The sequence below is a fragment of the Podarcis liolepis genome (genome assembly GCF_965112155.1).
Source record: "Podarcis liolepis genome assembly, chromosome: 4".
Taxonomy (NCBI): Eukaryota; Metazoa; Chordata; class Lepidosauria; order Squamata; family Lacertidae; genus Podarcis; species Podarcis liolepis.
In genome coordinates, this window is record NC_139558.1 from 40,489,624 (window position 1) to 40,509,286 (window position 19,663).

At 40.3% G+C, this 19,663-nt stretch overlaps 1 protein-coding gene across 10 annotated transcripts in view; it reads right to left on the minus strand.

Annotated features, from left to right (window-relative positions):
- GPM6B (glycoprotein M6B) overlaps window positions 1–19,663 on the minus strand; it is a 107,401-nt gene that overhangs the window by 23,579 nt on the left and 64,159 nt on the right. For 2 of the 10 annotated variants that reach the window (XM_083502075.1, XM_083502076.1), the window contains exons 1-2: window positions 15,121–15,322; window positions 5,400–5,519 (exon numbers count right to left, since the gene is read on the minus strand). The exons of 3 other annotated variants lie outside the window; for them this stretch is intronic. In XM_083502075.1, coding sequence (XP_083358201.1) covers window positions 5,400–5,519; window positions 15,121–15,169 — 169 coding nt within the window. In that variant the 5' untranslated portion in view covers window positions 15,170–15,322. Of the gene's footprint in view, window positions 1–5,399; window positions 5,520–15,120; window positions 15,572–19,663 lie in introns of those variants that run through there. 5 more of the 10 variants (XM_083502074.1, XM_083502077.1, XM_083502072.1 and 2 more) reach the window with 4 other exon arrangements.

The following is a 19,663-nucleotide window of genomic DNA, read 5'->3' on the forward strand; positions in this document are numbered from 1 at the left end:
ACATGAAATACTTCTGTAAGGAGAAAATGGAACAAGTTGCCTTAGGTAAGTTTGTGGCTGGTGAGCCCCCCCCCCCCCCGAAATAGCAGTACTAAGACTTAAGATAGATTTAGATGAGGTGCTGGGCTAATATAAATTCCTTCTTTGTGTGCAATTCTACCATTAAAAGGATTCTGCTACCTAATCCTTGCTCCAACATATGCAGCGTCCACACACCAGTGATGCATCTATGTCTGTATGGCCTGGAAGGGAGCTGGTTGAGCAACTGATATGCATGCAGAACATCCCAGGTTTAATCCCTGGCTAGGGCTGGGAAATATTGCTGTTTTCAACCCTGGAGAGCTTCTGCCTCTGGGTATAGACAAGATGAGCTCATAGTCTGACTCAGTTTAAGGCAGCTTCTTCCTGTAGTCCTCTGGCATGTAAATTCTGCATGCCTGAGTGCTGGTAGGCACATGGGTTAAGAAGCCCTTTAAAAGATGTGACAGCAGGCAGCCTGGAACCCTGGGTGGGCAGCTGCTGGAAGTGAACAGAACACCTTGTTTAATCAGGCCACATAACCCCAAACAATGATAATACAGTAGAACATCAAACTGGCTTTCAACCCACAGCTCTCAACTTCTTCAAAACACCTAATACTCACAGAATGCATGTCCTTTCAGAACCTGCTCCCACCAAAGATAAATGCTTGAAATTGTGGGTTATGAAACAACAACAACAATATTGCTTCAAATAGCACCAACACTTGAAGGGTTCAGACAACCAGGAACCACATACTAAGAAACGGCATGGCACTAGTAACCACATCCAGTCCATCATTAGCACCTCTCATTCTTGCTTTCCCAGTGTTGCCCTGTCCTCTGTTTTTCTCCCAGTCATCTATTGAAGGTGTCAGCATGTGACAGCAGCCACACCCTGAGAATGGCTTCGACTGGCCGGCTAAACCAGGTGAGTGTAGCTGATAGGTCTCAAACCCTCAGTGAGTTAGAGACATCCCCTGCATGCAAAGACAAGTTAGGGTGGATTGAGAGGACGAGACCAATAGTAATTCCAGTGGTCAAGAAGGCGGTTGTAGAGGGAAATGAGGAGCAAATGAGGGTTAGGGATTAGAGAGGGGCAGTGGGTGTGGCTTGGGGAAAGTCTCAGGCCAGATAGAGAATCCTGTTTTAAAGTATATCACTAGAAAAGGGAAGCAAAAGGATTGTGGGATTCCTTCTCTCACACATGCTTAGGCATTGTATTTTATCATTATTTGCTGTTGGTTGTGTTTGATGGATAAGTCTGTCCTACCCAACTCCAGCCTTCCTAGCAAAGGAGACAGAGACCATTCTAAGATCACAACAGTGTGCATTTCATGACAAAACATCAACACATTATCACAGAAGCCTCTCCCCCAACTGAAAGAGTAAGGTGAGTTAGCTCAGGGCTAGCTTCCAATTATATTAATTACAGAAATTACTAATATATGTAAGCAACCACTTTTCTGTCTGGGATGCCCAACAGATTTCAAGTGCTTCCATATTTGTTTTTATTTTAAAAAGCCTATCAGCTCAGTTCACAATACACGCCATGCCAAACCTGTATTAAGTAACAGCATTACTAAAATAATACAAAACATATATCCATAATATAAAAATCTGCAAAGACTCCCCCCCCCCCACTTTCTTTTCTTTTTAAAGGATTTCCAATATATTTGAACAGGAGAATTCACTCAGGGACACTTCACTACATTACTTTTAGAACATGTGAGCGCACTGGGTCTTTTAGGAAAGTCAGACTGTAACATGGGAAGAAATACACCAATCTCTGTCAGTAAGCAAAAACATTCAGAGCAATAAGGCAGAAGATTATCCAGAGGTCAACGCAGATAAATGTGTGTGTATTCCCTTTCACCTTCAAACTCATTAAGGCACAGATGCGTTTTAAATTACCTTCAAAATAAATCTGTATTTAAAACTGAGGGGTATTTTGCCAACTTTCCTTACTTTGTAAGGATAGCTGACTATTATGTCAGTGTGGGGAAAAATGAAAAATACATTGACATGCGAGCCCTGCGCTCTGTTTCTAATCCATTCAAAAGTTTGTTTTTGAAAGAAGATCAAGGAGAAGATGACTCTGTGATGGAGACAATTTATTTAAGCCTAGCAAGAAACCCATCACATAAAAGAGATTGCTCACATTTGCAACTGAATGTTGAGTCTGAAAGAAAAAAGGAAGGAAATCTTTATAAGCTGAAGAATTTAAGAGACCCTGAATCAACAACTGTGTCAAACATTTTGCAGTCAAGAGCATACATCTAAAACCACTTCAGAGCTCTCTGCATCTGGAATTGGACAGAGCTTGTTCACTGCCTTTGGCTACCATAACATAACATAAAGCAGCTCCTTTGCATAGCTGTCAATGTTTCCCTTTTTAAAAAGGGAAATTCCCTTATTCCGAATAGGATTCCTTGCAAGAAAAGGGAAAAGTTGACAGCTATGGCTCCTTGGAAGTCCATGGACAATAGGCATCAATGAAATAAACCGGTTAACAGTGAAAGACTTGGCCTGTATGAGGGGATAACTCATGAAGGGCAGATTCTATACAATCTATGAGTAAAATGTCTACCCTGTTTGCCCAGCCTGGTATAAGTAGAGGTAGAGAGTGCTAGATAGAGTGGGAGCCCTAGCCAATGGGGGAAGAGAAAGGAGCTACTAGTAAGGAGCCCCCAGATGCCCTGCAAAGATCTGCCTACAGTTTCTCCCACCTGGAGCATGCATTGCTCCAGGTATGAAAAGAGGGAGGGCAAATAGGAAACTTGTGCAACTACCCAACCTTACTAATGGTAGGTGTTATGTACTGAAGTTCTCACCCTGGGCCAGCAGGGGGATACTGTAGATAGTTATGCAAATAAGGGATCGAAAGTGAAGTTCAGTGATTGGATAGTTTTAGAAAATTGTTACAGTTACATGGTACTGGAGCTCTATATAAGCAGGCTGACTGAACCCTTCAGCTCAGTTCTGTCCTGGCCTGGGAATGAACAAGAGCTGTTTGAAGAATCGCTGTGTCGTCTAATATGTTCACCCACAACTTAACAGTAGGGTTGTCATATTTTTGGGGCCAAGGTTGTTGAATTTTTATCTAAAAAAAAGAGAGACGTCGTTGAGCTAATTTTAAGGAAATTTGCCAGAAATCTAGGTTTCCAACATGGGTTTTCATACGTCCAGATTTTCCCGGACATTTAAGCAATTTCCGCCCAGACACTGTTTCTGACTGCCATATTCCAGCTATGTCAGGGAAATTCCAGATGTATGGCAGCCCTAACTAATGGGCCTCAACACGATTTCAAAGGCAGATCTAGGGAATCGCCACTGGTTCAGTTGCACTGGGCGTGGAGCTTCTGGAATGCTGCAGCAGGAACCCCAACCATGAAATCCAATGGAAGGCAAGCAGCTGGTGGGTGGGGGCAGATTTTGGCGTTGGGCAGGCACCACTGAAATTTGAGACACCATGGTCCACCACTGATTCTTTGTTATAAGGAAAGCAAAGGGGAGCCAAATTCCAGCATTAGTTACCATCTATCCCTCCTGCAGTGGCTTTATAAGGTGCAATCCTGCTCCAGAGTATAACACCTACCCAGGGTAAGAACAGTGATTTTTACCAGCTGTTCCTCTCTGGTTCCTTCCTGAAGAGATTTTTTGCCAATTGACAAAATCCTCTTGCATAGGAGATGAGTACCTAGGTTGGGAGAATGCAAAAGACAGGCTGGGACCCTACTTACTGTCAAGGGTTTCTTACCTCCAATTGTTTTAACAACTGTAACAATGGAAAGGTTTGTTGTTTTAATTGGGCTGCTGAAACAAAAAAAGCTTAGTGGAAAACCAGGTGTGCTTTTTTGTGTGAAAAGGCTGAGAATGAGAGCCCCGTTCTAGGTTATGCTGCTCCCTTTGACTATGTAAACACTTGGCTGCTGTTAGTAGATGAAAAGAAAAACAAGTATATCTCACAAAACTGAAGTATGTCCTCCACAATCTAGGATTTATTTCTTATATCTTTTCAGCTGAGGCAGTGATCTCACATATCTCAAAATGTACCCCAAAGCCACAATCAATAATAAAGCAAGCATTGACTGTGATGGAGCTATTTTTCTAGGCTTAAAAAATCTAGACCATCTGCTTTTTATTACTGATGGAAGAGACAGTTCGCAGATCCGTGTTATTTATCTGCATCTGATTACTGACATCTCAGTACAAAATATCTACTAAACTGTACATCCAGTTGACCAATAGGCTACTGTAGCTTTTAAGCTGCCCAGAAAACAAGACTAAGCACAACAAAACTTCATTAGACGGTCAGTGACACACTGATATTATTTGTCTTCTCGTTTTGCTTTCTCAGATCCAGTTTAAAATTTATCCTTGCTATCTTACTATACATTCTTACTGGTTGCTTAAACTAAGACATTTTCATCCTCCAAGTTAAGGCACTGCTTAGAAATGCTAATAAGTGAGTGAAATAGAAATGCCTTAAATAAAATGAAATAAATAACACGTTTCATGCCAGCTGTAAAAAAAATGCTTGTAAAATATGAGTGCCATAGCAAATCAGCAGGCAGAGAACTTTATGCATTACTGCTAGAAAGCTTATATTCTGATCTTCAGGCCTGCTTGTTCACTAAGGATGATAAAAGAATCTGGAAGGGGGGAAATTATGAAAGAGCATATGGTGCAAATTAAATATGCAAGTTTGCTTTTAGCAAGGAGGAAGGCCATGGTCAAAAACGCCTTCAGATGAGACATTCAAAACCACTATATATTTTAAATATGGAACCTTTCCCAACCTGGTGCCCTGCAGCTGTTGTTGAAATATGGCTCCTATAGCCTGTAATTGTTGGCTATGCTGACTGGGACTTATGGGCATTTGAGCCCAACAATGACAATAGGGAGCAGAGTTAGCGCTGGCTGCTATGAAGGATACCTAACTCACAACCTCTCCACAGAAACTACCAGTCACTGAACCAATGGGAAAACAGCCCAAAGAAACAAGTATGAGTGCAAATTAAGTCTAAGGTGTAAATAAAGTCTAAAGTAGGATATATTACTCTCTTGAGAACCACAGAAGTCAAATGTCTGGACTGCAAAGGATATGTGGAAGACCATTTGACTTCTTGTATATGGGCAGTTTTAAAGATTATTCTGAGCAGCCAGGTAAGTGATGCAAAAGATGTCTTACTCTGAAAAACAGTTCTGAACAAATGCTTTGAAACAGACAACAACAAAAAAACCTGTCAAGTGAGAATCAGAAAACATCAGCATATATATTTAGGAACATTTTTGCTACAGCTAGGGAAATGACTATTATGGTGCTATCATATTTAAATTCTCCAGTTAAGAATATTAGACCCCCAGGCTTTTATTTACCTTGAATCCCCAAAGGACTAACATTGCCTCTCAATGCTGGCACATGATGGTACTGCTGTAGCCTTGAATTCCTGTACATCCATTGGTACCTGCCAATTTCCATTTCTGGTCTGGTGATCACTGCCAATTTTAGGTGGTAAAAAGTCAGTGTCTCCAGCAAAGTTCAGTTTTACTTTAAGTACTTTTATTCAATTCAGATTTACTATAAAGAAAGCAGGAAAGGGAGCAAGAATGCAGAAATTTATGCTGGGATTTCGTAACAGAAGCCAGCCACACCCACACACCAATCAGAAGAAGGGGGAGAAATAACTAGCATTAGATTCTAGGGGCTGCAATTATCAGGAGAATTTAGGAAGCCTGCTAGATTCCTCAGATAACATATAAATTCGCATGTTGACATATCAGTAGCATCCAGTGCTCTAGAGCAGTCTCCCCCAACCTGGTTCACTCCACACTTTTTGGATAACATCTCCCATCTGCTGGCTGGTTGGGGCTGATAGGAGTTGGAGGGCAAAAGGTTGGGGAAAGCTGTCCTCAAGTCATTTTTATGGCATTTCCACCCTTTATCACATGCATTCCTCTGTTCCCTTCTTTACTGGCAGCGAGCCATTCTATAGCTGATAGATTACAGCAAACTTTTCTATCCTAATTGTGGGAAACCACATTTACTATTTTTAACTTTTCACTAAACCCAGCAGAGCAAGATTATCATTCCCAGATGGAGCGAGGGGAAAAAAAAATATCAAAGCACAATTTCAACTGTTGCAGTATTAAACAGTTAGCATCTTGAGAAAACAAGTAGATAAGGCAAAGCTGTAGCATATTGTGCAAAATTGTTCGAGGTTACACTGGCAAGTTCCTTTGATAATTTGATAGCATGCTATTTATTAGAGTAATAGAAATTAGGAATGAAGAAATCTCTCTTTTTCATTCTTCCTGTCTTAAATTCAGTTCTTTACCTTTCTGAATCAGTTTAGAAATTCACCAGCACTTTAGTGCAAATTTCTCCTAATAAACACATTTTTGTATGCAGTTTTAATATGCACGTTTATGCTAACAATTTCCCCATATATAATGCATATTTGTATGCTACGTTATTTGCAGAAATATATGCATTTTTATGTACGCTTTCCCTAACATGCATTTTTGTACACATTGCAAAATTCAGAAAAGTTATGTTTCAGTTCACATATTTGTTTGAGAGCATGAATTAGGTAGTTTCCCATTTAATGCTAACGAAATCAAATTTCTTCTCTTTCCCTAATAGCAATGAAATCAACAAAAAATCATGAAATATAAATATTACAAAAAATCTAAATGCTGATTTAGAAGTTACAAAATAATTTATGATTTACAAATTAAGCCAAAGTTTTATGCATTATCTTCAGCAAGTCCCCCTCTTCATACTCCTTGGAGTTGTCAAACAGTAACTAATAACATGCAGTACTTTATATTCTACTGGGAAGTAACATCTAAGTCTAAGTGCCCAGAACGTTGGGAAGATGCTTTTGATAAACCCCACCAAGGCATTTCATTATCAGGTGTTTTCCATTGTGGAGAGATCAACACAAGATGGATCCTTTCCTCAAATGCACTGTTGTTCTTTAGTATTTGGTTCCATATTCTTAAGACATTAAAATTTTATTAAGGAGCATGCAACTGGTTTTATGGAGAAATGGGACTCTCTCCAAATGGTATTACTTCTGCACAATGTCTGTTCATTACTATGGGGTTTAAGTGGAAATCCCACTCAAATGAAAAAAGTTGTGAAATCACCAGTGCAGTGTTTATGGAGTATGCTTTAAATATTCTATTCAGGCTTTTCCAAGTCTTCTTGCAAATCAATCTTGAGTTCAGTTTGGTTTTGAGGCAACTAAACTGCTTCAGATTTCCCTGGAGAATAAACAGCAAATCAACCCGGTTGCTGCCATATAACCACAAAATTAAAAGAAATGTGTGTGGGTTTCAAATGGAAGTGAAACCTTTTGCATCTGCACCCATCTCATCATAAAGCCAATGCTGATTCTATAAAGAACCTGAGTCCTTGCAGCAAAAATCTAAGGAGTTTAACCACCATCGACTAAGTTATTTTTGATCCATACACTTTTTATATCTGTCTAAGAAAAAGATCCTCTCTTAGATAGCTAATTATCAACATTTCCTTGAGCATATGTCTATGTTATTCAGCTGTGGCTGTTTCCGCTTAATGCACAATCAGTCTTCTGTCTTTAGGCCCACAATGGACGCCACAGCAGCTGACCATGATCTCAAAGAAGAAAATGGCTGATCATTCGCAGCATTTTTATTTATTTTTTTGCATATATGGGTTATGCAGTTGTCTCTCTGTGTGAGCTTTGTAAGTATGCTTCTTCAAACTGCTTCCACATTAGAGTCCTTTAGTATTATTGGGGCACTGCTTCTTCACAAATTGCTGGAGGAAGAATCAAAATGGAGGTTCCTCACAGGATTAAAACATAGCACTATGTTAACTAGCATTTCTATCACGCCTGCTCACAAGTAAGTTCCATTCAGCCCTGCCAGCTTTATATATAGTTTATTGCTTACAAGTTCAGCCTCTGTTATTGCTTCCTATTGATCCCAGCTGGGGGTTAGTGAGCAGTTACTCCTTGAATAGCCTCTCTGAATTGCCCTGATGTCAGTTTATGTTCCCACCAAAGGGGACACTTTAATTACTTATTTCCTTTCTCCTTTCATTTTTAATAGTGAAATGGTACTTATTCGTTTCTCGATGTGAACAGAAACTAACATTCAGAGCATCTATTCAACCGGCAATTACTCATTAAATCCTTCAGACTGGGATCAACAGGAAGCAATTACACAGGAAGAACCTGAAAAAAGGAAGTGTTTAATTTAAAGGCGCAAAAGCCCTGGAAAAATCTTAATAATGCTTTGTGTATCCACACTTGATAGGCTGGAGCTGCCATTGCATTGTATTGCAGGAAAATTAGTCATAATTTATCAGATTGTGGAGCAGGAGACATAGGAGGAAAACATGGAGAACACTGCAGTGATCTAACAACAACCTGTGTACACTCTCTCTCTCTCTCTCTCTCACACACACACACACACGGAACGGTCAAGCTTTGTTTACTCTTTTCTTTCTTTCTTTCTTTTTACACAACATCCAGATTACGTTCAAACGTGAGTGAACAGCAGATAATAATCCCAGAGAAAAAGGGCTAACCATGGAAGCAACCTGCAGTTCCTTCCCTTTCTTAAAGACACTTTTATGGCCTGGAGAATTGTAGTTTTTGCTTGAGGAAACTAGTGACCAGTAAGTACAGCACAATTAAGAGGCATTACTCTTCTCTAGATGGGATGGGGTAATCTAAAGTGGAAACACGGTGTACTATTACTTAACCACCCTTGTACAGCTTTATTTTAAACAAATGATTTTTAATATGTTCTTGGCCTGTGGCAGGACATATGGGCAGACTCAGTGCTAACACAAGGCTACACCTGCACCCTTCCATCACTTGCTGGGAAAAGACTCCTGCACCAGAGCAAGAAGATCATACTAGGTACGTCCATGAACAGGGGTCATGGAAGAGGAAGAGATGAAGGTGCCATTAACACAAACCTGTGCCCCACAGTCCTAGCCATGCTGGTAGACCAAATTTTGCACCTCTTGGGACCTGTTGCAAGGGCCTCTCTCTCTGTACATAAAGAGTAAATAAATGTCAAGTTTTAACAGCATGCCGCAGAGGGTTATGCTGCAACAGCTAAAGCCTTCCATAAGAATATTACTTAGATTATGTAAGCGTATTGACTTCATTAACATTTCCCTCTGCAAATTATTTGAGCCCCTCTGATCTAAGCAATCTCCTCTTGTATGACTGCTTTTCCGGATACAATCCATGCATGCAGAAAAGCAGCGATGCTTTGGGGAAGCTCAACTCTTATCACCAGGTGATGCCCCAGCATGGCTGAACAGATGGCTGACAGCACCAATCACATGTGATGGAAGGGGTCTGAATCCTTCTCCTGTCCTCCCAAACAGGTGCTTTGCACTGTCAAAGCAGACAAACACCAGCCATCTGTTTGGCAGAAGTGACCTTCGAGCATAGAAGCATGTGCAGACCACCACTGCACTCTCTAACGTTTGGCCCGTGTCTTTCTTCAGTCACCTCTAGAAGCGTGATCTGTGCATGAATACCCATTTCTACCTATCACCCTTGTTAGATCATGATGATGCCATTTTTACTGTCACCATTTTTGTCATTCCATGGCTCTGTACCTACCTACATCATTGCAACTAGGTGCAACCTATCAATCATAGGCCCTCTGACAGGTGCAGAGAAACAACACATGATAAGTTGAAGTTATAAAGGTAAAGGGACTCCTGACCATTAGGTCCAGTCGTGACCGACTCTGGGGCTGCAGCGCTCATCTCGCTTTACTGGCCGAGGAAGCCGATGTACAGCTTCCGGGTCATGTGGCCAGCATGACTAAGCCACTTCTGGCGAACCAGAGCAGTGCACGGAAACGCCGTTTACCTTCCCACCGGAGCGGTACCTATTTATCTACTTGCACTTTGACGTGCTTTCAAACTGCTAGGTTGGCAGGAGCAAGGACCGAGCAATGGGAGCTCACCCGGTCGTGGGGATTCGAACCGCCGACCTTCTGATCAGCAAGTCCTAGGCTCTGTGGTTTAACCCACAGCGCCACCCACGTCCCTTAAAGGTAAAGGGACCCCTGACCATAAGTTGAAGTTATAGCATCCCTCAAATCAAGAATTCTGTGTGAACCTGAATATGACTGGGGAGGTGTTCATTTCATTGGAGAGGGCAGATCCAGGTATCCATCAATTTGCACACATGGAGCTGTCCATAAAACTAAAATGAAGTGGCATAGCCTTTGGAGGGCATGGGAGCTGTGTTCATCAACGTTCACATGCCTGTGAATAATTGCTAAACCTGGAAGAATTGGTTTTGATTTATTTATTTATTTTGCCATACTTGTACAAATTATGTAACTAATCCCATTCTCCAAAGATGAGCATTCACCAAGTTTATTAAACACTGTAAGGATCAGGTAAATTTGCAATTTCTATCCCCGATCTAAACCATAGTTTCTGACATATCTGGCTTCCGTGCTGTCACACAATATGCCACAAATCCTAAGTAAGTATTGAAAGCTTAATAAACCTTAAAATACAAGTAACTTTATATGGTGCCAGTGACCTACAGTAAAATGTAAAACACATAGGAAGTCAACAGTATGACTGGGCATGAACAGTATCCTACCTGTGACTGCTGGTGAGCAGAAGTAGCTGGAGTTAATTCCAACATTGAAACTGATCTCAAATATACACACTTAAAAGTGCTTGTACTATGTAAGCCTACAATTTAGATTCCTGAAAACTCTGATTTTATTTCTTTTTTTCACCACCATTTCAGATTTTCGGTATTTTTAATGGCAACGCACCTTCCACCTGAAATCTCTCAGCAATTTCTCACAGGAAGGTCAATAGTCAAATGTTGAAGTCCTTCTAATATGCATGTCTTCTCAGAAGTAAGTACAGTGGTATCTCGGGTTACATACGCTTCAGGTTACATACACTTCAGGTTACAGACTCCGCTAACCCAAAAATAGTGCCTCAGGTTAAGAACCTTGCTTCAGGATGAGAACAGAAATCATGCTCCGGCAGCATGGCAGCAGCGGGAGGCCCCATTAGCTAAAGTGGTGCTTCAGGTTAAGAACAGTTTCAGGTTAAGAACAGACCTCCGGAACGAATTAAGTACTTAACCCAAGATACCACTGTACCACTGAGTTCAATGGTGTGTACTCCCAAGGAAGTTATTATAGCACTGCAGCCTAACAGTGCATTTTGTGTGTTCAGGTTTTTCTTGCTTGCTGTAAAAAACAAGCATCATTTCATACATTACGCAAATATAGCAATTCTTTTGCAATTTGCTTTTTAAATCTACCATAAGCTTATAGCCAGTTTGCTCTGGACATCTGCAATAAATCTTGTATGACATGTTTCCCCTGTGCTTTACTTATTGGGATAGTATCCCCGCCCCAAATTAATACAAACATCTTGTCTGTGTTAATATGTATCTGGGTGTATTTCCTCCTTCTCTGCTGATATAAAATGGCATTCATTTTACCCATTTATTCCATCTCAGTAAATCCGCCTATCCCCATCCTCACTTTTTGATTTAATTTAATGCCTGCAAGATAAACCCTGTCATTTACAATAATTTATAAACCTTCAGCTTTAAATGCACTCAATCTGTCTTGCAGCCTGTAAAATATCTGCTCAACATTTCCACGGACAATGTTCATAGCCTATTCCTTTGATATTTGATAATCGGAATAAAGCAGCATATTAACACACAGTGTCACACAGTTTCACCAATTAAAAGAACAGCAAATGCCACAATGGCTCCTCTCCAGAGAAGCCTTAAGGATACTGCAAATCACACTGTGTAGTTTTTTGGCTAATCTTTTTTCATACAGTTCTAGAGATTTATTGTATAAGACATGCTTAGTTCAAAACGTATTTTAATTACACATTCACCAAAAACTAAACGTCAAGGACTCAAGTATTTAAAAACATTTTACAGTACATTAGAATGAAAAATTAGATGCACTATTGTGCCACTTCAGATGTAAACCACCATGGGCATATAGCCATCATGTTAATGGCACCCAAGTCCCATTGATTTCAATGACACCTAAAGTTGGTCATAACTATAATTTCATGTTGATTTCAATGGGACCAAAGTGTAAGTAACTTGCTCTGGTATCCGATGTATTCACTCTGTGTGCTAATCTTTACAGCTATGGATTCCTTTCTATGACAGTAGGTTATTGCTGTTCAACAATTCAAGAAAAGCATTATTATTTTTTGTAGAAACACTGATGTGCGTTTCTAGAATGTTACAAAAAGGATGATAGGTCAACTGCACTTTTTTTTTTTTGAAAATCAATTGCAGAATTCTTATGGGTGTGGACAGAAGAAGATTTCACTCAAAATGTACCAACAATTATTTCAATCACCTCAACACTTGGATCTTTATTTGCATATAAGGGGATGTTTAAAATAATCAAAACGATATATTTTAACAGTGACAAGTGTGCGGATATTTCCTTGTTCAATATCTGACATTTCGATAACACACCAACAATTGCTTCATAGAGATGACCAATGAAAAAATATGCCACAATTTAAGACAGGTTTTCTCTTAAATGGACGTAATTACATTTTTTAAAGTCATGTTATTAAGAAAACATTTGCATTACTTTTAAAAAAAATCTAGGGATTCTGATACAGGTTTTAACAGTGTGAAAGGGTTTGTGTATTGAATTTTTTCTCCATATTAAGTTCCCATGGTGTGTCATACACCTGAAAGCAGTACAAAATTCTTATGTGTCTTGTAAATAATACTGCCAAGGGGATTGGAAAAACAACCCACAGTAATATCCATAAAGGTCCTTGGGTGTTAAATACTACAAACAAAATCTAAAACACCATCCAAAGAAATTATGCGTATCTAAATTCTATTCTAAAAAATTGAAGAGGAAAAAAACCTGACAGGATTTCAAAGCCTAGTAAAATGCTCACATCCTCTTAATTTCAGTTAGGAATGTCTCCGAAATAGCCATTTAGAAATGTAAATAATTTTTTAAAAATAGTAATAATACCCAAAGCATAAATAGTGAGAGTCTGGTCTGAGTTTTAGGTGAGGGGAGCTATTCATATTTTATTTATCTTTGTAAACCTAACCCATTCTACAAAGGGGAACATCATAACGTGGGTGATTACTTTCTTTTAAAGACTTTATAAGCCGCACCCTTTACAGACGATCAAGGAAAAACGGTATACTTCCAAATAAGTCCATGCAATCTAGCAAACTATCTCAAGTCAGGATACAATAGCAAAATCAGAAGTGTCATCTTAAAGGTAGAACGGTTCCGCAAGCTTAGGTGATGTTTAAAGGCACATACATGACACTAGTCCTGAAATGCTTCAGACATGGGCCATGATCAAAAAGACTATGAGCCTAAGGGGACTTCGCACTTGTGTTTCTTAAACAGCAACACAACACCCATCCCAAGTTGCAGAGCAAACTGCTTCTGGAATACATAAAACTTTCAATGGGGGTTTGCGATATGGCACTGAGATATATAGATATAGTATAGGTATGATAGATAGATAGATTATATCCATCCCATCAAACTGGTGTAAAGGCTAAGCAGTTCTTTAGATGCCACCAATTAACTTTCTTTGCAAGGGTGGTGTGGTGAGGGAAAAAATGAATATACACCTTACATGCCATTCCTAAAGTTTCACTTATTTCAAAGACATTCATTCAAGTACAGTTCACTTCTTGGCCTGGAGGTACACAATTTTCTCTTCCGTTCACTTAACAAAGAGTGCTAATTGTATTTTTTGAAATGCAAAATGCAAAATGAAGCAATATTGAAAAAGGATCTGTACACACTTTGGAGGGCTCATTTTATAAGAAGCACCTTTTAAAAACAACTTTATCCATTGAAACAACAACAAAAACAACCTTCTGGGGTGTTTGTCCCCATCATGGGCATGCTAGTGTTTTGATATGTTTTGATTCCTTAGCATTGTCATGTTTCAGGTAGAATATTCAGGCTATTATTTTATACAATGGCTGAACGGTTCACCAAATTTTACTTTATTGAAATTGAAGCTCTTATAGTATTGTATGTTTTAGATGTTTCACTGAGCAACACAATTAAAATTTGCGGAATATGTATCGCATCACTGTACATTTAACTAACAGATTCTTTTCCGGACACTCTAAACCATTAATTTAGAAGTATTCATTAGCAATTTAGGATGAAATACAAAGAAACCACTAGTAACAATATATATAACAGGTCCTGTAAGTTTTAGAATTTCTCAAACAAGATAAAATTCTCAAACAAGATAAAATACTGGAACCAATCCTTTAGTGTGTGCTCATTCCCTTTCAAGTCAGTGGTTTTATACAAGTGTAAATGGCTGCAAAGTTTCTAAATAACTACACTAGCCTGCTATAGAGAAGTGCAATCGAATGAAATAATGCAGGCTATTAACTTTGTTTCATTGATCTTTAAGAATAACAACAACCAGCAACATTCAGGTTTGATTTCTCTTGCCACACTGCCATTTTCTGGTCTGTAAGTCTCTCAATTGGAACATTTGCCCCCAAACACTATTGTGCACTTTAATTATTTGCATAATATTACTGCCTCATTCTCTTCCCCCAAATATTATAGAAATGCAACACATAAGTGCTGTACAAGAAAGAAAAAGAAAACAAGCCATTATGTCTACACTGGCAGAAAGCTTCCTGCTACAGTAATACTGGATCACCCAAACCCCTGCCATCGGACTCAAAATGTGTGAATAAGGCATGTGTGTATGTACGTACACACACACACACACACACACACACACACACACAATTTTTCTCTAAACTGCAAAAAATGCAGTCCGGGTTTTTTCATGGGATTTGAGATGGCTGAAAACACCAACTTAGAGATGTTGGGAGAGATGGCTGTTCCATTAATCTGCTGTCAAGCCATACAGCATAAAAACCACTGGAAGGTAGAAGATGCCATAATGATAATTTAAGCACTGCTCTAAAGAGAGTGACAAACATAGCCTAAATCTTTTCACTTAAGGTTCTTAAAAAGATTTAAACAGTCTATTGTTCGGTCCTCTGGGTACCTTTTTTCTCTTGGCTTTGTTCTGTATTTTCCTCCGCTGCAGTTTCCATGGCTGGCTTTATACCATCCACCAAAAATGCTCTCGCTCCCCGCCCCCAGCAAAGAGTCTCTCTTCCTTCTTTCTTCCTTCCCTTCTGTCTCCTATTTACCGCTGCAGTGATTGAGTGGCTCTGTTCCTCACTACAGTAGATTACGCTCCTTTCCAAAATGCACAAAGTCGTGTCAGCTTTAGTTTCGATCTGCCTACTGGTCCATAAAGATCTCTGCCAGGAAACACTCAGCCATACGTCAGAGACCCCAGTTATAAAATAGCAGGTCTGTGCTCGATTGTCTCCCCACTCTCTGTGTGTTTGCAATGGGAGCGTGAAGGGGGGGATAAACCCAGCTAGCCTCCCTTTTTCACATGGTCTCTACTTTCCTGTTCTCCCTATGAATGTTAATCAATTCTGTGGTGCAGAATAGATTAGTGACATCAGAAGAGGGGCTGCATCTGAGGGAGTGAGCAGAGCCCCCTCCTGTTGCATGACTCAGCGATGACACTCACCCCTCACCATCTCTAAGGAGAGCCCATGGCATCACATGACAACAAGACTCCCTTTCCCATGATGATCGCCTATTTATTATGCTTGGAATTTTTATTAATTCCACATGCCCCTAGTTCTTACAAAGAGCATGCCTGTTTCCTTTGTAGTTTTAGGTTTTGACTTGAAGGATGCCTGGTTTGAACGCAGTTTGGAAAATAAATGCATATTTATGCCCATCAAATAACTATGTACCATGTGCTTATATGGTAGTGAGGAGGTTCTCACATCTCTGGGGCAGTTAAGCTATTATGACCAGTGAAGAGAGGAGGTGCTCAGGTGAGACGAATACTAGAGGTACATAAGATCTCATCTTTCCAAGTTCCAAAGTTAGATTCCTTCTATTTACGAAGGAGCGTCCTTATTGAAATAGAAGCTTAAAAAAAGAAGACAGGATGTCCTCATCCAGTCATAGGCAAATTTTTATCAGGAGATGACGGAGCATAGCACATCATTCGCCAAACCCATGTAATAGACGTTGGCTGGAAGATTTTTGCAAGTCAAACATTTTCTTTGCCAGTTATTTTGTTTGTTTAGTACTGTGCACAGGGGATCTGAAGATTAAGATCTGAGGCAGATGTTACATTTGCACATGAACTGTATTCTCAAGTTTAATACAGATGATGAAAAACCAGATGAAATGTTTTATTTCATGGAGTGTGTTAGAAGGTATTCTTCAGAGTCATAAACTCCTAGCATCGGAGGAGAGTTGGGGAGCTTCTGTCATGCTAGATTTTCCATGTGCAGGGGTTGCCTGCAGTGACCAACAGCATTAAGACATGTTTTCTTCCCACTCACCCCCTGCATTCTGAGCTGACAGTCCCATGAGCTTTTCCTTCAACACTCAGATCTGTCTTCAGAGAACAGTAAACTAGACTACAAAGCTATCAAATACAAAGTCAAAAATCCCAGGTAAATACCAACCTGCTAAATTCAGCGCAAGAGACAGTTAGCATAAAGGAACAGCTAATTCAGCAAGAACAACAACTGGATACCCTTTCCTACTTCATCACAACTACAATGGCTTCTAGGACTTCTCACCGGTCGTGTCCACTTATCTCCCCCTGTCTTCCAGGGTGTGGATGGGGGGGGGGGGTTTGAAGCATTCAACATGATTGAGATTACCTAACCCCATGGGTTCTTTTCCCCTTTCAATATACATGACTGGGGCCTTACTTTTGTGAACCCTGAGTAACATCGCTTTTCCGTTTCCAGAGTTTACCAAATGTGTGTGTCCAGGAGCCTTGGAAATTGCATAGATGGCAAAGCATTGCATTATCTGAACAGTGTGCTATGGCTTCACCCTATGGTCTTCCCTATGAGAAACCCCTGAGATACAGCTAGATATTTGCTGCTAAAACCCAACTCCATTTTTAAAAAGACATTTTCTAGCATCACATGGAGACTACCAAGACATGAACATCTAGTGTGAGATGCAACGGCTCTCTTTCAGTCATACAACACAGAAGAAGAAGAAGAAGAAGAAGAAGAAGAAGAAGAAGAAGAAGAAGCAGCAGCAGCAGCAGCAGCAGCAGCAGCGTTTGGATTTGATATCCCACTTTATCCCTACCCTAAGGAGTCTCAAAGTGGCTAACATTCTCCTTTCCCTTCCTCCCCCACAACAAACACTCTGTGAGGTGAGTGGGGCTGAGAGATTTCAGAGAAGCGTGACTGGCCCAAGGTCACCCAGCAGCTGCATGTGGAGGAGAGGACATGAACCCGGTTCACCAGATTACGAGACTACCACTCTTAACCACTACACCACCCTGGCTCTCAACCTTGTGTGATGCACCACTATATCTGAAGCTATACTTCTCCCCACACCACACTGTTAAAGAAGATTCCTACATTCTCCCTCCTTCAAACACTAACCCAGCATTGGGGAACCTTTGGCCCTTCGGTTGTTGCTGAACTACAACTCCCATCAGTCCTAGCAATCATAGCCAACACCCAAGGATGATAGGAGTTGTAGTTCAGCAACATCTAGAAGGCAAAAGGTTCCCCACATCTGCACTAGCCCATGGTAGATGAGATGGGCGCTTGCAGGAACCAGTGCAAAGATATGTATTCTTAAAGATAAGGTAACTCTTCACCCCCATAAATGCAAGAAACAATACCATCAGTGAACCATATCCAAACCACAGAAACCAGGAACACCAAATTGGAAGCAAGTGTTACACAATTCAGGAGAAATTTGGAGACAATAATATGACAAGGCTTGGGAGAGAATCAGTGACAAAAGAGAAGAAGCACAATTTTACATCCTTCAAAATTCAAAGTATTTTCGAAATGATCAGTGTGCATTACAGGAGGCTATTAAAGAATAACATAGATACAACCCATCTAAGTTTGTGAATTTTGTCATCAACAGAAAACAGATTTTCTTCTCTGGCCACCACCCTACTTGGACTAGCAAGTCAAGACATTAGAACAGATGTCTTTCAAATTTGCAGAAGCAGATCTACATTAATGAGCACAAATTAAATGTATATTAGATTATCAGCACTCATGCTCTCGGCCTAAATATTTTACATTGTCAGTACCAGCATCTGAAATTTTATATGACACAACCGACTGTGAGGATTGCTCCCTACACGTTGCTGCTTCAACACTAAAAACAAAATAATGGGGGGGGGGATAGTCTAAATCAACGTGTGTGGATTAGAAGGGAAATTATGACTGGCCCAGAATACTGACTCACTCACATAGGAAATGTAACTTTTAGCTAAAAGATAAAGGGAACAGGACATGCAGAAAATGGTATGGATTATCTGTCACCTGATAGTAACCAATTATTCTTTATCTCTTCTCTCTCTCTCTCTCTCTCTCTCTCTCTCTCACACACACACACACACACACACACACACTTCAAAGGGCTTTCTTCCCTCATGCACCAGAATTTATTCTCAATTGCAGTCAGATGAGTCCAGCCCCAAAGAGTCTGTGCACAATTACGTCTGAAGACCAAGAGACATGACTCCTCCCTTTCCCATAACTTCAACAAGCCCTGATCCAACATTAGGGAGGGAGAGAAAAGCTGTTGTATTGTGAGACAGAAGAAGTAGCAAGTGCATTCTTTTCCAGCTACAACCATTTCATGGCAGTCCCATTGTGGGTTTTTTGTTTTTTTTAGCCATCCCTTCTTCCAAGGAGTTCAGGATGTCATTCATGATTCTTCCACCCCGATCTTCTCATAGGAAGAGTCTGCTGCATGAAAACAGTGGCCCATCTAGTCCAACATCCTCACAGTGGCCAGCCAGATGCCTATGGGAAGCCCCTAAGCAAGCAGGAAGCATAACAGCACTCTATCCACTTATGATTCCCAGCAACTGACAGTCAAAGTACAACACTGCCATCATGGCTGGTAGCTCTTGATAGCCTATTCTACTGGAATGTGGCCTTCTCCTCTTAAAGCCATCCAAGCAGGTGGTCCCACTTCTTGTGGTAGCAAATTCCATAGATGAACTCTATTACTTCAAACTATAGTTTTATCACCACAACCACTTCAAGGGTTAGACAAGAGAGCACTATAGACTGGCCCAAAATCTCCCAGTGAGAGTCACAGCTGAGCAGAAACTTGAACTGGAGCTTTCACAGTCCTACCCCAACTCATTAAGCACAACACCACATCGTCCCTCAATGCATGGTGAAGCTGCAAACAACTTCAAAGCCTTGTTGATTTCATACTTTTGTATTGTTTTTAAGGATGCATTTAGTAATATTGTGTGTGTGTGTGTGTGTGTGTGTGTGTGTGCGCGCACACACACACACACACACACATATCTGCAGATAAATAACCATTCTTCCCACAGGGTTAAATAATTTTAAATAATGCTTTTAAAGCCTCCCACTTCTCCCTCCAAGCACTCTGGCAAACCAAAAGGACTTTGAGGAGCGTGGGGATACTGCTCAGTGGCAGAGAGCTCTGGGCAAGAAGTGAAGCAACTATTTCTCTCCACTGTT